At 41.3% G+C, this 22,969-nt stretch overlaps 2 protein-coding genes across 2 annotated transcripts in view; both read left to right on the top strand.

The window, feature by feature from the left end:
* Positions 1–704: 704 nt before the first annotated feature.
* LOC148436375 (uncharacterized) overlaps positions 705–22,969 on the top strand; it is a 125,537-nt gene continuing 103,272 nt past the window's right edge. The window contains exons 1-4 of the mRNA XM_088464989.1: positions 705–789; positions 884–981; positions 1,360–1,740; positions 1,791–1,846. Coding sequence (XP_088321115.1) covers positions 705–789; positions 884–981; positions 1,360–1,740; positions 1,791–1,846 — 620 coding nt within the window. The remainder of the gene's footprint in view (positions 790–883; positions 982–1,359; positions 1,741–1,790; positions 1,847–22,969) is intronic.
* Positions 1,846–22,969, top strand: part of LOC148436376 (uncharacterized) — a 74,513-nt gene continuing 53,389 nt past the window's right edge. Inside the window, exons 1-2 of the mRNA XM_088464961.1 lie at positions 1,846–2,199; positions 9,808–11,601. Coding sequence (XP_088321087.1) covers positions 1,908–2,199; positions 9,808–11,601 — 2,086 coding nt within the window. The 5' untranslated portion in view covers positions 1,846–1,907. The remainder of the gene's footprint in view (positions 2,200–9,807; positions 11,602–22,969) is intronic.

A 22,969-nucleotide genomic window follows, 5' to 3' on the forward strand; every position in this document is an offset into this window, starting at 1 on the left:
TGATTGGTCCCTAGGATCTACATAACTTGTCAGTGCGTTCACGGACTCCTCACTGTACATTGGCTATGTTCAGATGCCGACTTCTTTCCTTGTTCTGTCTCTCTAGGGCAGAGATATCTGCTTGTTTCCATATATCTAGGCATGGGGTGCATTGTGCTCACTGGCATTTCATTGATTTGTAAGATTTGCTCTTCAACTGTCATATTATTCATCAGTCCTTTGGTGCGTGTCAGACACTTGAGGGAGATTGAGCAGGACCCAGAGCCCGATCACGGTGCCTCTATCTCACTCACTGATACATGAGAAAGACAATGACCTGGAACTCACCAACAAGATCATTCAGCTGCTGACTGGAGAGGTGACTGCTGGGAATGGGACATTATACAGTAACACCAGGGAATGTGTCTGGGTTATTACTGGAGAGGTGACTGCTGGGAATGAAACATTATACAGTAACACCAGGGGATGTGTCTGGGTGGTGACAGGAGAGGTGACTGCTGGGAATGGGACACTATACAGTAACACCAGGGGATGTGTCTGGGTGATGACAGGAGAGGTGACTGCTGGGAATGGGACATTATACAGTAACACCAGGGGATGTGTCTGGGTGATGACAGGAGAGGTGACTGCTGGGAATGGGATACCTGTATCATTGTGTGTGTCAGGTAACTATAAGGTGTCAGGATGTCACTGTCTATGTCTCCATGCAGGTGGGGGAGTATATAGAGGAACACAAGGGTCTGTACAAGGACATGATTATGGAGAATCACTGGCCCCTCACATCTCTGGGTAAGAGGAGACTAGTATGGGGCCCCTGTATATACACACATCACCTGATAATCACATATATACAATGTACTCAGTCACTGTGTGTCTCCTACAGATGGACCCAGTAACAGAACTACCCCAGAGAGATGTCCCCATTCTCTTTATTCACAGGAGTGTACAGAGGAGAATCACAGGATTTCACTGGAGCATCAGGTACAGTAGGTGGTATTTAAGGTCTCACCATATACCAAAGTGACTGTCACGATATGATGTGTACAGCAGCTGTGTGTGTCTTAAGATGGGTAGACACTAGGTCGATCGGCCGACCTATCTAACGATTGGTTAGTGTTTACACACTTACCAGTAGTCTGCTTGATGTGCCAGACTTGGCAGCTCAACTGGGCAGGCATTTAAATTGCCCATCCAGTTGAGCTATCAATCACTGGTTGTTCCCTGCAGCATGTGTAGGGGTAATCAAATGGTCGATATATCTCTATTTGTGTTAAACCTGCTTTATACAATGATATTCTATTGTTTAATATCAATAAAATCACACCCTACTAAAGTTTTAACAATTTTTTTTTTATTTAGGGTGAAGCCCTGACTGATAATAAGACAGAAGATACAAAGGGAGAAGAAGAAGAGACGTATGTGACTGATAATAGCACAGAAGATATAGAGGGAGAAGAAGAGACGTATGTAACTGATATGAAGGCAGGAGATATAGAGGGAGAAGAGACGTATGTGACTGATAATAAGGCAGAAGATACAGAGGGAGAAGAAGAGACGTATGTGACTGATATGAAGGCAGAAGATACAGAGGGAGAAGAAGAGACGTATGTGACTGATATGAAGTCAGAAGATATAGAGGGAGAAGAAGAGACCTATGTGACTGATATGAAGGCAGAGGGAGAAGAAGGGATAGAGGGAGAAGAACCAACTTATGTGATCGGTGATCAGCAGTGTAAAGAGGAGGAAATCCCTTCTGATATCAGCACAGGTGAGTAATAATCACTTATTAGGGTGAAGCCCTGACTGATAATAAGACAGAAGATACAAAGGGAGAAGAAGAAGAGACGTATGTGACTGATAATAGCACAGAAGATATAGAGGGAGAAGAAGAGACGTATGTAACTGATATGAAGGCAGGAGATATAGAGGGAGAAGAGACGTATGTGACTGATAATAAGGCAGAAGATACAGAGGGAGAAGAAGAGACGTATGTGACTGATATGAAGGCAGAAGATACAGAGGGAGAAGAAGAGACGTATGTGACTGATATGAAGTCAGAAGATATAGAGGGAGAAGAAGAGACCTATGTGACTGATATGAAGGCAGAGGGAGAAGAAGGGATAGAGGGAGAAGAACCAACTTATGTGATCGGTGATCAGCAGTGTAAAGAGGAGGAAATCCCTTCTGATATCAGCACAGGTGAGTAATAATCACTTATTACATAATAGTCACATATTCTCCTTGCACAGTCATTACAATAATCTCTTAATCTACACCCTCCTCTGCCAGTACAAACTAATGAGGACAATGTATATTTCAGTGATATACTATTAAACAATATAGCACAGAATAATTACCCCCAGTACTCTAAGGCTGGGTACACACTCGAGCTACGGGCATTCTTTCAGACATCACCTGTGAACAGTGATTGTGCGCCCACACTGGATCACTTTAATGAACAACGGAACGATTACCGTTACATCATTCATTAACCATACACTGGATGCTAGCGTTATCGCTAGGTTTGATGTGCAGCACGACCATGGGAGTGCACAATCGCCAGTACACACTGAGTGATGTAGGCAATATGTCATTATGAAATGGCATATCGGCCCGACATTGCTCCAGCTGTACCCAGCTTTAAACACACCAGTAGAAAGTCCCATCCATTCCACATTGAGTTAAAAGGCACCATCATAATCTCACTAAAGGTTAAAGCTCCCATATCCAGTAATACAAAATATTCCAAAATAAGGAATTTGTTTTAGCATGACTGAGATAGTGGCACCTTTCCCCTCTGATGGTTCAATGTGAACAAACTTTGTGTAATGCACAAAATTATTAAACATAATGTATAAAATTACCTTGAGGCTGTGTGTATATGAAACATAAATGCGTTCTGTGTTTAGACTTGGAGCCCAGCCTCGAGTTCACTAATTATGGTATGTAAATATGCCAAAATATGGAAAAACTTAGTATCCAAAATACCCCTGGTCCCAAGCATTTTGGATCTGGGAGACTCAACCTGTATTAAGTTAAATAGTCCCTTCATAAATAAAATTACTCACACCAATAATTAGAACTCACCCTCACCATTAAGTTAGTACACCTCCCTGTTCTTACGCACCAAGTTCATATAAGCCTTCCCGAACACTTACCTTATTTCCATGGGTGATCTGTGTTGTAGACACCTCTCTTGCTCTGAGGAGGCCCAGCACAACGGGATGGTGGTGCACAGGTAAGGTGGGACTGCTGTCCCATAGGTGACAAGGTTGGGAATTACACCTTGATTAGTCATCTAGCTAATGGATAGAAGTCCCATTCCCCCCCACCACGCCCCCTACCCTGTGATCTGAGAAGGGCAGTCTTCACTACTCCCTGGGCAAAAGGCAGAGCATAAAACTGAAAGTGATGTAATGTACCGGTCAGTCTCAGAAGAAACTATGGTCCCTTCCAGATTTGGAGCAGGTACTTCTTTGATGTCCATGGACACCACACATTCAACAATTGTCAATACTGGTGACGATTGGTCACGTGTACTCTTGTCCCACAATCTGAACCATTTGGCATTTTTTAGATAAGAATTGGTCAAGAAGATCTGCCCAGTTTCTGAACTATGAAAATCTCTTCTACTGGATGCAAAACAGAATCCAAGTAGTGCCCAAGAACTATTTATGGAACGTCACAAACCCATAATCCCAAGTGCAGAAGATCACGGTTTTCAGCTGACACCTGGAGAAACAAATGTTCTGCGCTTCCCGGGAAGAGAACTGACAAATATTTTCTAGCTGAAAGGAGATCTCACACAATCAGAGATTCTTCTGCAATTTTTCTGAGACTCAATCACTTTGCAAGGAACAAACATTTTTATATGGAGTCTGTAAGATTTATTCTCAGGGGCGATTCAATTGTTTTTCTTAGTAATAGAAATAATAGATACAAACTCTTAAGGGTTTGTGGGCTCATCTGTACAATAAAGTAATGCTAGCTGTATGGAGGCCAGAGAAAGACATGGCTAGCCGGAATCGGTATGAAATACAGATGGACGGGATGCCGGCTGTCAGTATACTGACAGCGGCAACCCTTAGGTGCAAATCCCGACAGGGGAACGGTGAGTACTGTTCCCCTGTCATATTTAACCCCTAACCCTTACCCTCCTCTACTCTACCCTAATACTAACCCTCCATACCCTGCACCCTAGCCCTCCCGGTAAGTGCCTAACCCTCCCCCCTTAGTGCCTAACCCTAAACCCTCCCTGGTGGTGCCTGAACCAAACCCCACAAAGCCCGGAGCCTAACCCTAACCTCTCCCCTCCCGCAGCCTAATGCTAACACCCCCAGGGGCGCCTAAGATCTTCCTCTCTCCCAAGACTGATATTTTTCCACGGTGTCCTTACGATCGGGATGCCGTCTCCCGGGATCCCAACTTCGGCATCCTGAGTCTTGTCGGGATTTTGGCGCCGGTGTTGTCTCGGCGTTCGGGATTCTGATACCGGGGTTCCGGTAGACGGCACTGCCACGATTACACTTGGAAGTGCAGCCGCCAACTTGATGTCAGGAACCGTACTCACTTCTGTGGTATCGCGGAGAGTGCTGCTGGCGGGCCCTCGGCTTGATGGTGGTCTCAGGTTGGGAGATCCGGCAGCGTTCACACTGGCTTTGGACACTGAATACGGTCATGGCGGCTCCTATCCAACTAGATGTGTCACTGAGGGGTCCTCCGTGTGCTGGTGGTCTCAGGGGGCTCGGGGTTGGGCATTGCCATGTTGGTCCTGGTCAGGTGTCCACTATGTCTCCAATGGGCATCCAGGTCAGCGGCTACCTGACGTCATCAGCCAATCCCTGCAACAGTCGGTATAAAGCCTTGCTCCTGTCAGCATTCAGTGCGTAAGCTTTGTTACTAATACATGCATCTGGTTCCAGCTCCCATGCTAAGGTTGCACCTGTCATTCTAACGACTCCGGCTCCTGTGTATTCATCCAAGTTTGGGTCACTCCGTCTCCAGTATTATTTTCAATGTCTGGCACCAGTGTGTTCTCCAAGTCTGGTCCTACTGCAGCACCAGTATTATCACTAAGCCTGATCTCCTTCCATCTCTGGTATTTTCTCCAACTCAAGGTCCACCCTGGTCCCTAGTACAGTCCCATCTGTCCTCTACCTGCAAATCTGGCCTCAGTCCAGCCCAGTGTCTATTATTAGTACCATTCTTGGTTCTGACTATTATGGTATAATCTACGTTATATCGCCCTGCTGCTTATATTCCATCTATGAGGAGGACTTATATACGACCCTCTTTACTGCAAACCTTCTGTACCATCATTGAGCAGGTAAATACAAACAAATATAAAACCCAGGCGCTTAGGAGTTGATAGATTCTCTTCAGTCTCAATGTGGCTGTATGAGGTAGTCACCCTCATAAATATATATATATATATATATATATATATATATATATAACCACAGTCACAGAGGCTGGAGGTAATAATTGTTGTACTAAAGTCAAGTTTTAAAAAGATGCATAAACATTTATTTATAAATCAATCATATTAACAGTGTCAACAAGTGACCTCAAGTAAAACAATAATAATAACAACCTTAACAATATTAATAATGAACATGTAGCATGAAATGTATAATCCCTGGATATGGCCCAATATTAGATTCTCTCCTTTCTCCAGATATTGAAAGAGTAGTCTTTTAAGATAGTCACTAATTAATAGTGAGGCTAATTAGCCTATACAATTGGATATGTGCAAAGAGTTCTTTTAATAGGTATAATACCTGTAAAACTCCTGTCCCTTATTGCCTGAGTGTATAACAGAGACCACTGGAAATACACACCTTGTGCCTGGATGTTTAAACGCTCAACCCGACCAGCGCGGAGCGTCTGTCATAGGTGGTTGTCCGTTAGTATTCTGGGGTCGCAGATGATGAAGTCCCCGCTCGGTGCCACTCACAGCTCCAGCTGTATTGGTTCTGGGAGAAGGACCTAGGTGTTAGCCTGCGGCCGAATTGAAAGTCCTGTCTTGTGCTCCGTATACCTCCAGGCAGTGCAGCAATGAGGTAGGGTCCGTTTCCCCAGCTGGCTTCCGAGTGAGCCCTTGCTCGTTGGTGGGGATGATGTTTGCTACTCCCTGGGAGATGGTTGAGCCGGGTGCTGCCGGCAGAAATCCACAGGTCTTTAGAGTTGCAGACAGGAGTTGAGTTGAGCCGTATCCACGGGATTTTTAGCATAGAATAACACCTACGCGTTTCAACGTCTCAAGGACATTTTTCAAGGTGGATACAATGTAATCATGTCCAGATACTTAAATAGCATTCTAAATGAGCTACATTCAATCCAGCTGTTAATTAAAATATTTGATTTTGAGTACAACCATTTAAAATACGGATGAGAGATTCAAACAGGAGGGAGTATAGACTGCATAAATCAAGTCTATGCAGAAATTGTACTTAATGTTTAATTTGTAAATTGGAATGTGATAAAACACTATCTCAATAAAAACGTTTTTTAGATGTTTATTTTCAATAGACAGCTCACATTAAAATAATCTTATATGTCACGGTCTGCTTTATGTTTCTTAGTGGACTAGCGTATACTAGTCAAAAGAAGTTAATAATTAATAAATCAGTCTGGGAGTGTACACACATACATATATATGCATCTTTTTAAAACTTGACTTGAGTACAACAATTATTACCTCCAGCCTCTGCGACTGTGGTTTTTCTATATATATATAACAGAAGACTGCAGCGCCAATTGTGTACAAGTCCCTTTATATAGTGTTTTCTCAAATGTGTGTCTTTTATCTCACACTAAAAAGTTTTTTGAAACTGTTATCGTGCACCCCCAAAAACACATGAGTGTCAGCTCAACCAGCAGAATAATGTAACAGTGGTAATCTGTTACATATACAAACAATCAAAAAATACAAGAGCTGGCATAGAGCACCTCCTGTGCTTATGTAACTTATTATAAAATAAACCTAATACCAAAAACGTTTGTAAAAGTGATTTTGTGCAATTAAAGTGCTAATACAAGGATAGCAGTGTTTAAACTACCATCATCCTCAAATACATATAAACATTAGTATGTGATCTTTAGAATAAAAACAGTCTGTACAACTAAACTGCCAATGCAAAGATCCTTCAAGAATTAGTAAATAAATTAATGGCAATAATATTACAACAGTGCATGAAATAAATTAAGGTGCAAATTAATGAAAGTGCAAAAAATTCATTTTAAAAATGCATAAATTATTTTTAATCAGACACAACAATAATATCCTCCCACATGAAGGATAAAACACATAAAACCATGAACAAAAATATGTATATATATATATATAAAAATAGCTGTGAGTTTATCAGAATAAATAAGGATAAAAAATCGTCGCTTATCTGATAAAAATGGCAAGTTCATAAATGGGAAGAGAATAGGAGCCACCAACGCGTTACGTCCGTATCCTGGACTTCTTCAAGGGATATTCTGGCTCCTGTGGCGTATCCAATATTTATACCCCTTCTAATGAGGACAAACAAGGATTGATAGGTCTCCTTTATGACATCACTTCCGGTTTTCTTATTGATACATGCCCATTAGAACGGAATAATTGCTTATATTTATAATAGACTGTTTCCTTTATTAATGCATTATTGAATTGGAAGTCCGTTTCTTAAGTATAAGTTATTTAGTAGTATATCGCTCCTTTTGACAGCCACTTCCGCCCTTACTTTCCATACACCACAGTATTTCCGCCCTCCTCTAAGTATGTGGTGTGAATAGTTTGTTACGTCACTTCCGCCTCCGCTATCTCCGTCCTCGTTGAGCGCTGTGCAACCTCCTTCGTTCTTCCGGATAGGCTAATAGGTCCACTCGTTCCCCGATTACGTGCATGTCGCGTCCTGCGTCACTACTTCCCCGGACATCTCCAGTTTTAACTTTCACCAACTGGCGGCATCCATCTTGGTACTCCAAGTGGTGTCTCTGCTCACGGCCATCTTGTAGCTCCCGTGAATTCTGTTTTCACTGCCATCTTTGTACTCCCATATATAACGTGATTTCTATAATCCTGGAAGTAGCAATTGGGTTATTTTTTCCTATATAATACAATGGAGACACTGTTAGTATAAATATATATTGCTAACCATATATTGGGCAATATATGAAATAGATTTGTTAAAAGGTCACAGTTTCCCACATCTGCTCCAAATCTGAATCAAATTTCTAAAATCTCTACATATGAATATCACGTGTATTATTGTGTAATAAATAATATAAATAAATGTGGATAATTATAAAATCCTAAATTCACATTATGTGAACTAGTTCAATACATACTGTGAATTTAATGTGAATTTATAATTATTATTGCCATTAATTTATTTACTGATTCTTGAAGGATCTTTGCATTGGCACTTTAGTTGTACAGACTGTTTTTATTCTAAAGATCACATACTAATAAGTTTATATGTATTTGAGGATGATGGTAGTTTAAACACTGCTATCCTTGTATTAGCACTTTAATTGCACAAAATCACTTTTACAAACGTTTTTGGTATTAGGTTTATTTTATAATAAGTTACATAAGCACAGGAGGCGCTCTATGCCAGCTCTTGTATTTTTATATATATATATATATATATATATATATATATATATATATAAAATCAGAAAACCCAGCACTCACCATGTTTAAACACTCACAGTGATGTATAAATAAATAATGGGGATTTGGTTCGTGGATATATATATCTCTGAGCAGATACCTGAGCTGCTACTGAGAAATACAGATTCCCCAGTCCTGACACTGGACAGGTACTAACAGATTTATTGAGCAGTGATACAGCGCACTCGGGGGCAATAATGAAATTGTTATAAATAATAGACTTGAACTACAAGTCCCAGTAATCTTGCACATATGTAAACGGATATTTGGAAACTAAAATGGTCACAAGATATATAAGGCAGACTTATTGGTGGATAGCGGAATGGAGTGAGCCATGGGGAGTAGAGCACAGAGGCAGGATAGGAGGCACAGAATAAATGCACTGATAAGCTGTGTGGGAAAAGAAAGGCTGCGGATGCAGGGCTGTGTAGGAGTAGTGAGGTATGAGGCACACGTACTGATGGACTGCAAGGCTGCACAGGCATAGCAATATTTACACTATGACACTTCTGTACTTTATAGTGGGACAGAGTGTAACTTGCAGGATCAGAGCATCAGGTGCTGGGTATATATATGGGCACCAGTGTGTACAATTTATATGTAATAATTACACTATGACACACCTGTAATGGATAGCAGCACCGTGTACATTATCAGGACAGCGTGTAACTTGCAGGCTCAGAGCAGCAGGTGCTGGGTATATATACGAGCACCAGTGTGTACAATGTATATGTAGCCATAGCTTGTTCTAGAGGTAAGACCTCTGCATTGCTGCAGGTACAGTTCTCCTGGATATTGCTCATCTTACCTACAAGCCTGGAGGCAGCCGTATTATTCTCACATTTCTGCTGTAATTTTATATAAACACCGGTCTGATATATTACAGCACATGTTATAGCTGTATTATCACCACACGTTGCTGTCATATTACAGAGTAAATTCCAGCACAAATGATTATAATAAAGCTGTAATCCCTGCTCTATGTATAACGAAGCATAAAATGTCAGGTGATGAGTTTTATATTGTGCCTTGGAGCATCTTGAGTTTATCCATTTGATGGTGATTTAAGGTCATTTGATAAGTCTTTATTGGAAAATTAAATTTATGTGGCATCAGTCATATATTTATTTTATTCTCAGCAGATGGAGGTAACAGCAGGAATATCTTGAAGGAAAATCTATATTTATCTCCAGATTGTGAAATAGAAGATAATGACATCAAAGAAGATTCTCCAAGAGAAAACCCTGTTACCCCAATTATACATCCAGTACCTCACAGTGCAGATGTATCACCTCCTGCTTATAATGAGGAATGTTCTCCTGGTACCTCTATCGCAGCTCTTAGAGTAGATAAAGTATTTCCCTCTTCTATAGATGACAAATGTTTTACACAGAATACAAAGCCTATTACCAATCAGCCAGCTAAGGCAGGTGATAGGCCATTTCCATGTTCTGAGTGTGAGAAATGTTTTAAATATAAATCACATCTTGTTACACATCAGAGAAGTCACACAGGTGAGAAACTATTTTCATGTTCCGAATGTGGGAAATGTTTTACAAACAAATCACAGCTTATTAGACATCTGAGAAGTCACACAGGTGAGAAACCTTTTCCATGTTCTGAGTGTGGAAAATGTTATACCCGGAAATTACAACTTGGTGTACATCAGAGAAGTCACACAGGTGAGAAACCATTTGCATGCTCTGAGTGTGAGAAATGTTTTATAGGGAAATCACAGCTTGTTATACATCAGAGAAGTCACACAGGTGAGAAACCATTTTCATGTTCCGAATGTGGGAAATGTTTTACAAACAAATCAGAGCTTATTAGACATCTGAGAAGTCACACATGTGAGAAGCCATTTCCATGCTTTGAGTGTGGGAAATGTTTTACAAACAAATCACAGCTTATTAGACATCTGAGAAGTCACACAGGTGAGAAACCATTTCCATGTTCTGAGTGTGGGAAATATTTTACATACAAATCAAAACTAATTATACATGAGAGAGTTCACACTGGTGAGAAACCATTTCCATGCACTGAGTGTGGGAAATGTTTTACATATAAAATTGATCTTGTTAGACATCAGAGAAGTCACACAGATGAGAAACCATTTTCGTGTTCTGAGTGTGGGAAATGTTTTATAGGGAAATCACATCTTGTTATACATCAAAGAACTCACACAGGTGAGAAACCATTTCCATGTTCTGAGTGTGGGAAATGTTTTTCACAAAAATCAAATCTTGTTAAACATCAGAGAAGTCACACAGGTGAGAAACCATTTCCATGTTCTGAGTGTGGGAAATGTTTTACACAAAAATCACAACTTGTTAAACATCAGAGAACTCACACAGGTGAGAAACCATTTCCATGTTCTGAGTGTGGAGTAAGTTTTAAACAGAAATCAGATCTTGTTTCACATGAGAGATGTCATACAGGTGAGAAACCATTTCCATGTTCTGAGTGTGGGAAATGTTTCCAACAAAAATCAGATCTTGTTAAACATCAGAGAACTCACACAGGTGAGAAACCATTTCCATGTTCTGAGTGTGGAGTAAGTTTTAAACAGAAATCAGATCTTGTTTCACATGAGAGATGTCATACAGGTGAGAAACCATTTCCATGTTCTGTGTGTGGGAAATGTTTTTCACTAAAATCAAATCTTGTTGCACATCAGAGAAGTCACACAGGTGAGAAACCATTTCCATGTTCTGAGTGTGGGAAATGTTTTACACAGAAATCAAATCTTATTACACATCAGAGACATCACACAGGTGAGAAACCATTTCCATGTTCTGAGTGTGGAATAAGTTTTACACAAAAATCAGATCTTGTTGCTCATCAGAGACGTCATACAGGTGAGAAACCATTTCCATGTTCTGAGTGTGGGAAATGTTTTTCACAAAAATCAAATCTTGTTAAACATCAGAGAAGTCACATAGGTAAGAAACCATTTCCATGATCTGAGTGTGGGAAATGTTTTTTGCAAAAATCATATCTTGTTAAACATCACAGACATTACTCAGATTAGTTATTCTCATGATCTGATTGTTAGAAATGACAAAACTAATCTCATTAAACCATTAATTGTATCCTTGAGTTATTTAGTAACTGCAGTCTTTATAGCAATTTGGTATTGGATCACCTTAAAGGTATAAAAGTGTGTAGGAAGTCATGAGGAACAGTGGCTAAGGCGGTAACAATGCTGTCATCTAATAATAGATCATAAGGTCTGAGACCTGACAGACCAGTTCCTGCCACCCACCTCATCCCCTCCATGTAATACCTATTATATGCTGCAGGGAAGCCAGGTGCCCAGAGCAATGGGATGATATAAACAGTTATATCAGATTAATTTGCTAGAGAAAGAAATAAAAGCTGTCACCATCAGGACACAACAGTGAGGAGAGAGGACTGTCCTTTATGTGGGTGTCCCTGGTGCTCCAGGTGGTGTCCCCAGTATATGTATCTTTTATTTTAAATAAACTACTTTTTGTCTACTTCTCTTAACTGAGATTAGAGGATGATGCTGTTAAGATCTATTTATGTAACAAAATTGTGCAGTATGTACTAATACAATATACCTGCTACATTGTAATATGGATTTCCATGTACAAAATGCCAGACGAACATCTACTTTCCACTATTGGGATTTGAGGGAATGTCATATGCTAATTAACTAAGGGAAGTATAAAAGCTTTTATTTTTATTCAGTATACCTGTGTTTGAGTTAATGAATAGACCGATATACCTAACACAAATTATACTGTTTCCAGACAGAATTACTGCCCTCAGAGCCACTCTATAGCCAAGCGTGAACATTGAGATTGAAGCTGGGCATATACTTACAGTCCTTTAGAGGAACACCACAGCTGGACACAGAAATGGCTGGATACAGCTCTCATTAATATTAACCCAGAGGTCTGTATTTAACATACAGGAGTTATTTGATGAGATACCAACCAGATTGATTGTTATAACAAACATTAAACTGGACACATTAGAGCGATCATATGTAATAATAAGATATAATTACCTTGGGAAGTTACAATCCATCTTTATCTAGAAGTGAGATCCAGTGAGCATATTATTCAGTGCCTATATTTTTATATATATGCTTATTGTGATTTAATATATATTTTTTGTTGAGTGTAAAAAGATTTTTTCAATGTTTTTCTTGCGTCTTGATCATTATTGGTTGTGCCATGCCTAGTACTTGTGTAGTTAATAGGTGGAATTAATTAGCGCAAAACCTTGTTTCTTCTTCTGGTTCCATAGGGCTCCACAGGGAGACATTGGGGGGAAGGGAAGTGTAGATGGTGGATGAAGACCGGACACCAGTTAAGCTTTTGGACTCTCAGAATGCTAAAGTCCTTCCCTCCTATACCCTGAGGCAAATCAGTTTGCCAGGTGTCCGGCAGGAGCTGGATCACATCTATAACGGTGGGCTGCATAATGCAACCCAAGCTTTTAATTTTATTTTTTACTTTTTTTCTACAATGAGCAAGCAGCACTAGACGTCTGTGCTGCCGCTCCATCACCCCTCAGCAGCGACTCAGCAGGGCTCCCGGGGACCGTGCTAGCGGACCCTGCGGGTGGACCCCAGGCTGCAGCCAAAACTTCAGGGGACAGAAGCGGTAACCCGCATTTCAGCACTTACCTCCATCTGAGGGGACAGGCCGGAGGCGCTGAGTGTGGACAACAGTGTATCTGGAACTCAACGGCACCACCAGGGTACATATTGGAGTGGGAGTCCAGCATCCCAGTGGTTAATAATCAGCCAGGGGATGTCAGCTCACCCTTCATGTGGCCCCTCAACTTGCCGCCCTGAGCTGTTCATCCTCCTATGCCCCCTCAGATCCCTGGCATCCATTTTCTTCAGGCACAGCCACAGCTGTTTCGAAGAGAAAAATAACTTTTTGGGGCACTCAAATACAAATATTGATAAACTTAAAACGTAGCTTTTATTTTATCTTTATCAATATTTGTCTTTGAGTGTTCCCAAACAGAGTTCTTTTTCTCTTCGAAACCAATTTCCCATGTCTATATATTCAGGGGAGCACCTCCACGCCTGTTATTTGTGATACTCTGACTAGGGTATAATTCTGAAAAATTGTGGATAATTATACACTGTTTTATATCATCTATACTGTTTCTATGATCCTGTGCTCAAAATATATTCCCCGACTTCCCTTTTCTAGTTTGTGACAGCCACAGCTGTCTCTGGGAACGCTGGGCCTGGTCCCCTCATACCTCTCCTAAGAGCCAGGTTATGTAGCACTAAAGCCTACCTGATACTGCGGTCTGAGTAGCTGATTGTAGTGCCCTTTGCAGTTATATTGATTTCTGCATTGTATGTGACTTATGCTAGCGCTGTCTGTGTATTCTCACTGTTCTGTCAGCTTATACCTTTCCCTTTTGTCTCACTATAAACCCTAACATCTGTGTATAGAGGGTCCACTGTACTTCACATCTACTTGTATTTGTGAAGGCTGTCACATACTGGGTTATTGCACTCTGCTCAGGGCCATATTCTGTGCTGTGTTCCCCTGCAGGTGTATCTAAACTAAGGCAGGGACACTGTACTACATATACACTTGTATTTGTGAAAAGCTGTCACATACTTAGTGGTTGCATGCTACTCAGTGCCATATTGTGTGCTATACTATCCTGCAGCTACATCTAGCAAAGGCAAGGGTAGCAAGAAATTTGCTGCACCTACAGTATACTGCTCTCATGCAAATCCTGTACAGCAGGCTTAACTCAGGAGGATTTAATTCAGGATGGGCTATGTGCAACGTGTTATAACATACCAGGCCAATCAGCCCCTGCCCAGGAACCCCCTGGGCTTCCTTCTCACAGGTGTTAGCTACTATAGCAGACCGCCTCAGCCTTGGCAGTAATTCCCCCTATGGGGTTGCCACAACATGTCAGGCGATACAAGTGCCTCCTATGCCTCCTCCATGGGTAGACATACTCTAACTCTACAGAGTCTAGCGGCTACCTCCATGCCCTTTCAAAATATGTTGCAATGTGAGAAGCCCCTACCCATTAAAACTACTAAAGGTGCCTACACTCATAGCGATGTACTCACGATCTGACATTGTGTACAATTTCCCCTGAACTCTTCCCTGGAGCTCCCCGGCAGTTGTGGTCACGATTAGGTCAAAAAAGCTGCCAATTTGACACATGATCTATCATGAATCGTGTCAGAATTCTAAATCGGGAGATCGTGCACGATAAATCATGAGTTTACCAAACAACATACAAGGATCTTCACGATTGGTGGGAAATTATCAGTATAAAGTGTTTGGTCACCCAAGCTGGGGTCAAGGTGATCCAGGAGAGGGCCCAGCAAAGTAGGAGAGCATGCTGGACCAAAGAGTGGCTACTGCAAAGGGATACTCGCTCTCACATGTCCCTGCTGATGGAGATCAAGGAGTACAACCCGGACGACTACCGCAACTACGTGCGCATGGATGACGCTACTTTCCAGGAGTTGCTGAGTATGGTGACCCCCCACATCTGGAGGCAGGACACAAAGTGTCGGAGGGAAATCCCTGCTAAAGAGAGGCTGGTGGCTACCCTGAGGTACCTGGCTACAGGAAGGTCACTGGAAAACCTGAAGTTTGGGAGACTCATCTCACCTCAGTCCTTGGGCATCATCATCCCGGAGACCTGCAAGGCTATCGATAAAGTGCTGCAGTACCAGTAATGCAAGGTACAGAAAAAAAAAACACTAGACATTTGTTTCTTGTGAAAGAAAAAAGTTGTTTTTTTGTTTTTTGAAAACTATATAATTGTAGAGAAGTTATTGGAACAAATGGGGCGCAAATCTAATAATAGCAGCTCCAAAAAATTCTACCTCGTCTTTCCCAAATACAAGAAAATTAGACATATACAGTTTGAAATATAGATAGTGTTCTTAGAGCGCTTATAACATAAATAATATATACTCATAAAAGTCCTTTATAGCTTGTCACTTCTTAGGACGTTTCCTCTTCAGACAATGCGTATACATAAAATAGAAGGGACAAAAAGCACATCTGTGTAGAATTGTTTCCAAAGTTCATATATATTTTCATACACAAAAACTCTTGTGGAAGATGAATTTTTCTCTATGATTTTCTAAGATATAGCGACGTACCACACTCACATATAGTCAATATGGTAGAAATCCTAAAAAGAAATATTTTTCTTAAAACTTCTCACAGTGTAAAACTTCAACATAAGGCCAGAGAAAAAGGTTAGATGTACGCTACCCACTTCAAATACAGTAGAGAAAAATATATAAAGGTATCTTCCAATAAAATTGCACCCAACTCACTTGTAACAAGTGCAAATAAAGCACATCAAGGTTTCTTTCATCCAAAGATCCTCAGTGTGTATCCAATATAAGCCAGCAACTGATTTTCAGAATTTATTATAAATACACAAATAACACACAAGGTCAAAAATAAAAACATAAAATATATGCACACAGTCCAAAGTGAGGGGAGAAATCACATTATCCAGGTACAGCTGTTATCAAGGATATAGTTTCAAAAAGAACTGTCCGGAACAGCCTCCAAAAATATACCCAAGTACCTTACTGGAAGTGCGATATTTCACTGCCCCCAATGTCCTAATGGTGCAGTAGGCCTCTCACAACTAATGCGTTTCGATCTGTAATCTTTCTCAAGGTCCAATGAGAGGTGCACCCTACCTGTCTTTTATACTGGAGCCAATTTACATTACTCTGGTCACATGATCCAACCGGATGTCACATCGATCCCATTATCTGGTGAATTAGAATGTTTTCAAACTAATTAAATATAGTGTATGAAGGGGCGTGGCCTGGAGTAGCTAGGAATAGGCAGCATCTTCTCTGCTCTCCCGCTGAAATCCTGATAAAATATCCTGTATTTGGTTCTCTTCACTCCAGATTGCCTCCTACTGTGGGGTAATCTCTCCTGCCTGCTTTGTGCTTCGTGGGAGACTCTCTGCAAGATATATTATGACATTATCCTCAGTTATCGTTGAAGCCGGGCCTTCCTCTATACCCTGTCCTGGTGATTCTGTTCCGACTCCCACAACTACCTACTGGAGTGGGTTTAGCTTACTGGATTTATACTTACCTCCGGCAGTGTCTCCTGAAGTTCTGCTGCCACATCCTGCTGCTGATTTCTCCGTGGTCGCAAATTGCTAGCTCCGGTGTTTGGGGTGCCTGAGACGAGGTCCGTTGCCATTTTGTTGCTGGGATCCTTCTGGCTGCCTTCTCAGTGTCCTTGTGGTGCTGATGCTTCTTAGTATGCAGACTGGATGATCATCACACTTGTCTCTCTTCACACTGGTAACTTCCTGCCTAACGCCTTCTATCTCCTGATATTTACTTTCCTGGACTTAAACCTGTTGGTTTGGTACATTTTGTGGAAGACTTCCTCACCCATCACCTCAGCTGTGATCAGCTAATTGTTTTCCAAATATTCTGCTATTTGATATCCTGGACTTATCCTTGATTTATGCTCCACACATATATATGTATATATTGGATATATCCGAGCTCGCTCACTTCAAAGATGGACAGTTCTTTGTATCAGATCCTTCGGGCAATTGAAATATCTACTCAGAATATTCTCAGTAAATCAAGTTATAGATGGACACCATGACTTCCTGTTCTGCTCCTTCGCTGATATCTGATGGGGCTGAGATGGCTGTGCCTAAATCTCTTGTTCCTGCTGTTCTCATATCCTCTCCAAAAGAGGATATTCTGGACTTATTTTTTCCACTGGCTGTGGACCTGCCTGTATTTGTCAACTATTTTGAGGCTGGGGGTGTTGGGCTTACAATGGTTTGCCACAAAATTCTGCTTCTATTTATATTAGATGTTTTGAGATTCCAAGATTTTAAACTCAAATATTTTACTTGTTTTTCTATTTGTTTCCGAGTAGGATGGGACAGGTCAATTTTTCTGTTTTTATTTTGGCAAGAGGTTGAGGCCTGGCCAGACTAATTTTATAGTTTATATAATCCTGATTGTTGTACATTTGAATGTGCGGTTTCAAGTAATTTGTATGGAGGGAGCTCAATAATTATTTTCTTTAAAACGGGAGAGCTGAGTTGACCTAGCTTAAGGTCATTAATTTATAGCCCTGGTTATTTACATTGTTTTAATATCCTGTATTAGGGATGGATGGAGGGGGGGTAGTTTCTTAGGTAGCTAGTACAGATTTGGGGGGTGGCATGTTTTGGGGATCCAAGTGTGTCTGGGTTGGGGTTAGGTCATACAGGGTGGGGGATAATTGGGTGGTTTGTTTTGGGTTTATCATTTATTTTGGTAGATGGGGTTTATTTTCTTTTTATATATTTTGTATTATATAGTGTGGTTATTTTCCATGTCCCCCTTTTTTTTACGCTGGTTCAAGTTGCAGGTATCTGGATAGCGCCTTCGGGTACCTGTTCTATTCAATTATTTGTTGGAGATTGCATTTATATCCTGTTTGCTCATATATATTCTTCAACATGTTGTTTTTGATATATGCTATTATCAGTGCTGCATATCTGTATTTTTTCATTTCTCATTGTCTACCACATTTTTTGGGGGTATTTTTGTTATGTTCGTTTCTATTTTCTTAAAATCAATAAAAAAATACTGAATTTAAATATAGTGTATGAAGATCCCCTCTAAAGGAGCTATATGCGCCAACCCTGGGAACAGTGGTTTGGCACACAGCACCAAGGGAGATCCAATGTGATTATCTTGCGCCTCACCAGAAGTGTGTCACATACTGGAACTTCCGAGATCGCGTTCAATTCCAGTGGAACGCAAGCTGGAAGTCTAATTACTGTTGCTGGTATGTCACATACAGGAAGTTCCAAAATGTGTTCCAATCTCCTGGAACGCATATTTAGGATTAAGTGCTGATAGTTCCGCAAATAAGCTATTCGGTCATGATTGGAGGGGTTTTAAATGTATATATTTTGTGTGTTCCAGTTTCACATACCCAAGTATTAATGGTTGAATCCGCAGGTAAACTACTTGGGCATATTTTTTTTTAATGTAGATGTGTATATCAATAAATGCACTATGTACTAATAATTAAAATACATTATAATAAATACAGTATAAAAAAACTGTGTATGTATATATATATATATATATATTTATAAAAAACATAGTGGTGATTTTCCAAATAGATATCACATCGTCACCTGTCCCTTATAGGATAAAATCAACATACTAAAATTTTAATGTAAAAACCACTTTAGCTCGAAATCGGCATTTAAACCCCCTGGTATTAGCGTGTCAAGGTTAAAGGTCCACCTCATTTCGGCTCTAGCGAGATTACCCTCTAAATCTCTATCCTTCCAATTGGACTTTATATTCTGGATACCTGTTCAAACTGGCATCTGACCCATCATATAACATACAGCAGCCTACCTATAGGGAGTGATAAAATTTGGTGGTAGGTATTATCTTTTTATTATTGTTGCCTGTACTATCACCAAATTTTATCAATCAATTGAACAGGCCAATACACACATGGCACAAGTACAGATTATGGCCCCAGCTTCCATCAATTTGTACTTATGCCATGTGTGTTGTGACTTTGTCCAATCACCGTCATCACCACCATATAGCATACAGCACCTATTGGGAGTGATAAAATTTGATGATAGTACAGGCAACAATAATACAAAAAAAAATACCTAATAGTTATGAATAACGGGGCAAATCATCCTCTGCCTCCAGCAAAGTAGTATAAATAGTCTGGCTTGTGGGTGGGGTACTGGGTGGGGGAGTAACCTCCAACTGGGCTGAGGGGGCCTCACATAGGCAGTTGGGACAGGTGAATACAGAAGTGGGTCTGCAATGTAAGTTGACTCATGTCAATTACTATTTAGTGACCTTATTAATAGCTCATACATGAGCCTATGGAAATTTTCTTTGTTGGGTCATCCATTTTACGCATTCTACTGTTGATATGTGCTGTGAAAGTATCAATATCATCCGGCTGTTTCTGAAGGATGCGTTCTGCTTGCTGCAGAAATATGTCCTCCTGCTCTGTGTACTGATGTTGCTTTTTCCCATGTTTTTTTCATTTTTCGTTGGGAAGGTGCGGAACATGATGGGGGGGTTAGAATGGTTGTTGGCACTGGGGAAGAAGTTTCCACTTCGCTGTCCCCGATCAAACTTAGGTCCGGCGTGGAGGACATATCAGGTTCGTGGGTGGGAGTCTATATAGGAAAACAACTTTTTCTAGTTTCCAAACATCATGGAGGAGTGGAGGAGCATCGCTGAAGATTTTGAACAATGTTGGAATTTCCCTAACTGCAGAGGAGCCATCGATGGAAAACACATACGCATCAACCACCTGCCCACACCGGATCATATTACTACAACTATAAAGGCTTCTTCAGCATCGTTCTCATGGCAGTGGTGAACGCCAACTACGAATTTATGTTTGTAGATGTTGGCAAGAATGGGCGTGCTTCGGATGGTGGGTCCTTCAAACAAACGGCATTCTACCAGAGACTCACCAACAAAACCCTCAACTTGCCATCACTGTACGAGACACAGCGCAGCCTAAATTATGTTTTCATTGCAGACGAGGCTTTTGCTTTACATGAACATGTGATGAAGCCATTTGCACAGAGGGGCCTGACCAGACAGAAGAGGATCTACAACTATCGTCTATCCTGTGCACGACACACTGTGGAAAATGCATTTGGAATACTCAGCAACCGGTTCTACATTTTCCATGCCACCATAAACTTACGTGTGGACAAGATAGACTGGGTCGTGATGGCGTGCTGTGTGCTGCATAACTTTCTGTGAAGAAAGACTACACAATGAGGACCAGTCACAGCTAGACCAGAAGATGTAGGACATCCGGAAGAGATTGCCCAGTTTACATCAGTGATTTCACCTCCAATTCAAACAACATCAACTGCACATGCAAAAAAAGAGAGGGAGGAGTATATGGCCTATTTCAACTGAACAAGTGCGGTGCTATGGCAGGACTGTCTGTGAACTAACTGACTACAGTGGACATTTGGGATTATTTAAAAAAAAAAAAGTTTTGGTGTATGAACAAAATCTCCTTAGATGGTCCACTCACTTCTGCCGCCTCCTCTTCTCCCTCTGGCTCGGCCATCAGGACGACAGATGGGCATTGTGGCTCCTGTTCACTGATGAAGCTTATCAAGTTATAGTACCACAGCATTGGATGATGCACGTCATCGGTGCCTGCTCCGGACCTTTTTGATTCGGCCATTTTTTCTTCTTGATGTACACCGTACACAAGTTTTGGATTTTCAGACGGACTGTTTTGAGGGTAGCATCCGCAATAAACTTTTTGGTGTACTCCAAAAACACCTCCAAAGCTGCCAATTTTTGAGACTTATTATGGTATTGTCTACAGCTTATCCGCCATAGACATTCTTTGGACTGTAGGATTTTGAGGAATCCAGTCACTGACTCTCGCTCATAATCCATAGACATTCCTAGGAAGAAGAAAAATATGGACATATAGATTTTTAGCTATAATTGGAAATTATTTTGTGATTTTTAATGTTAAATGTTTTAATATGTTTATTTTTTACAGAATTTTAATATTTGTTATTGTATTGTAATATGTTTTTTTTACAGGAATGTAATGTGCTTTTATTTGTATTGTTATGTTTTGTTTTTTTATTGAAGCACGACACAATGATACAAGTGTAATAGAGACATATCAAAGAGTAAGCATGGGTACAAAATTGGTATTACAAGTGAGTGATGTGCATACGATATCACATAGAGAAAACAAGGATGTATCCATGCGATACAAAGGCAACACATGAAGCACATAGTAACTGTATAGAACATAATAGAGTTAATGACTAGAACCACAGTGTAGACAGTAAAGTACTAAATTGTCGCCTCAACCACTTATCTTAATTTTTCTATCCAAACAAATGTGACTATCTCTGGAGTGGTGTTAGGATCTGCGCTTAGCAGATAATTTTTTAATTGCCATTGAGACACTGCAATTAATCCTGTCTGTGTGCTGATCACATGTGTTCAGTAATTAACTGTCTGCCTGTGTGCAGTATCAGCTGCTCACTAATTTATTTGCCAGTGTGCATAGGCCAGCTGCTCATTGGTCTGTCATTAGGGAGGCTTACAAGGCTTTCTCTGATTGGCCTTTGTATCTGTTATATTCCAGCCAGTCCTGCAATCCTTGCCGGTGATAGAGTATCTTGTGCTTCCGGTTGTTCCAGTCTCCTGATTCTCAGTCGAGTTCCTGTGCCAGTTCACTGTGTTTGTTTGCTGCAGTTTGTACCATCCAGGCAGCGCAGTCTGCATTCCACCTGCTCGTGTCGCTTGTGTCATCTATGCGGCACGGTGTGCTTCCTCCTCCTGAAGCACCAGTCTAGCCCGGCAGCTTGTGTCAACCTGGCGACATAGGCCACAACTTAGCATTCCTAGTGCGCAATCCTGTGCATCGTCTCGTGTCATCCCGGCGGCATCGGTAACAACTTTGTGTTCCCACTGCACAAACCAGCGCACCATCGCCAGTGTCATCCTGGTGGGACTGGTAGCTACTCAGCATTCTATGTGTACAAATCCGTGCACCATCACCAGTGTCATCCCGGCGACATTGGTAGCAGCACTATGTCTAAGACCCATCAGCCCAAAGGCTGCTTCTAACCCTGGGGTCCCAGGTCACAACGTGCCATGGCAAACCAGCCCTCAAGGCTGCTTCACCAGCCCAAAGGCTGCATCTTGATCCAGGCCCTCAGGCCACCAGTCAAGGCAAACCAGCCCTCAAGGCTGCTTTACCAGCCCAAAGGCTGCATCTTGCTCCTGGCCCTCAAGGCTGCTTCAACAGCCCATTGGCTGCATCACACCTTTGGTCCATTGGCCGCCACTACCTACATCTAAATCGGCCCCAAAGGCTGCTCCAACACCCCAAAGGTTAGCTCTCACCTCTAGCCTTTCGGCTACCACCAATTCATGCAAATCAGCCCTCAAGGCTGTTTACACCAGGTCTAACCAAGACTAACCCTCAGTCTTTAACATTATCGCCGGCCATACAAACTAGAGGTTAGTCATGAAACCCGGACTCAATCCAGCACAAATTCTGGCAGCCCAGATTCAAGTCCTAACCCAGGAGGTCCAGGAACTTTCCCTCAACATTGAAGAGAAACGGACAGCACCCATTCGTGCCATGGGTCTTGAGCCCAAACTCAATCTGCCTGACCATTTTTCTGGAACTCACAAGGACTTTGTTAACTTTAGAGAGAGTTGCAAACCTTATTTTAAGCTTAGGCCTC

The sequence above is a fragment of the Taudactylus pleione genome, unplaced genomic scaffold (assembly GCF_031769625.1).
Source record: "Taudactylus pleione unplaced genomic scaffold, aTauple2 ptg001781l, whole genome shotgun sequence".
In the NCBI taxonomy this organism is placed as follows: domain Eukaryota; kingdom Metazoa; phylum Chordata; class Amphibia; order Anura; family Myobatrachidae; genus Taudactylus; species Taudactylus pleione.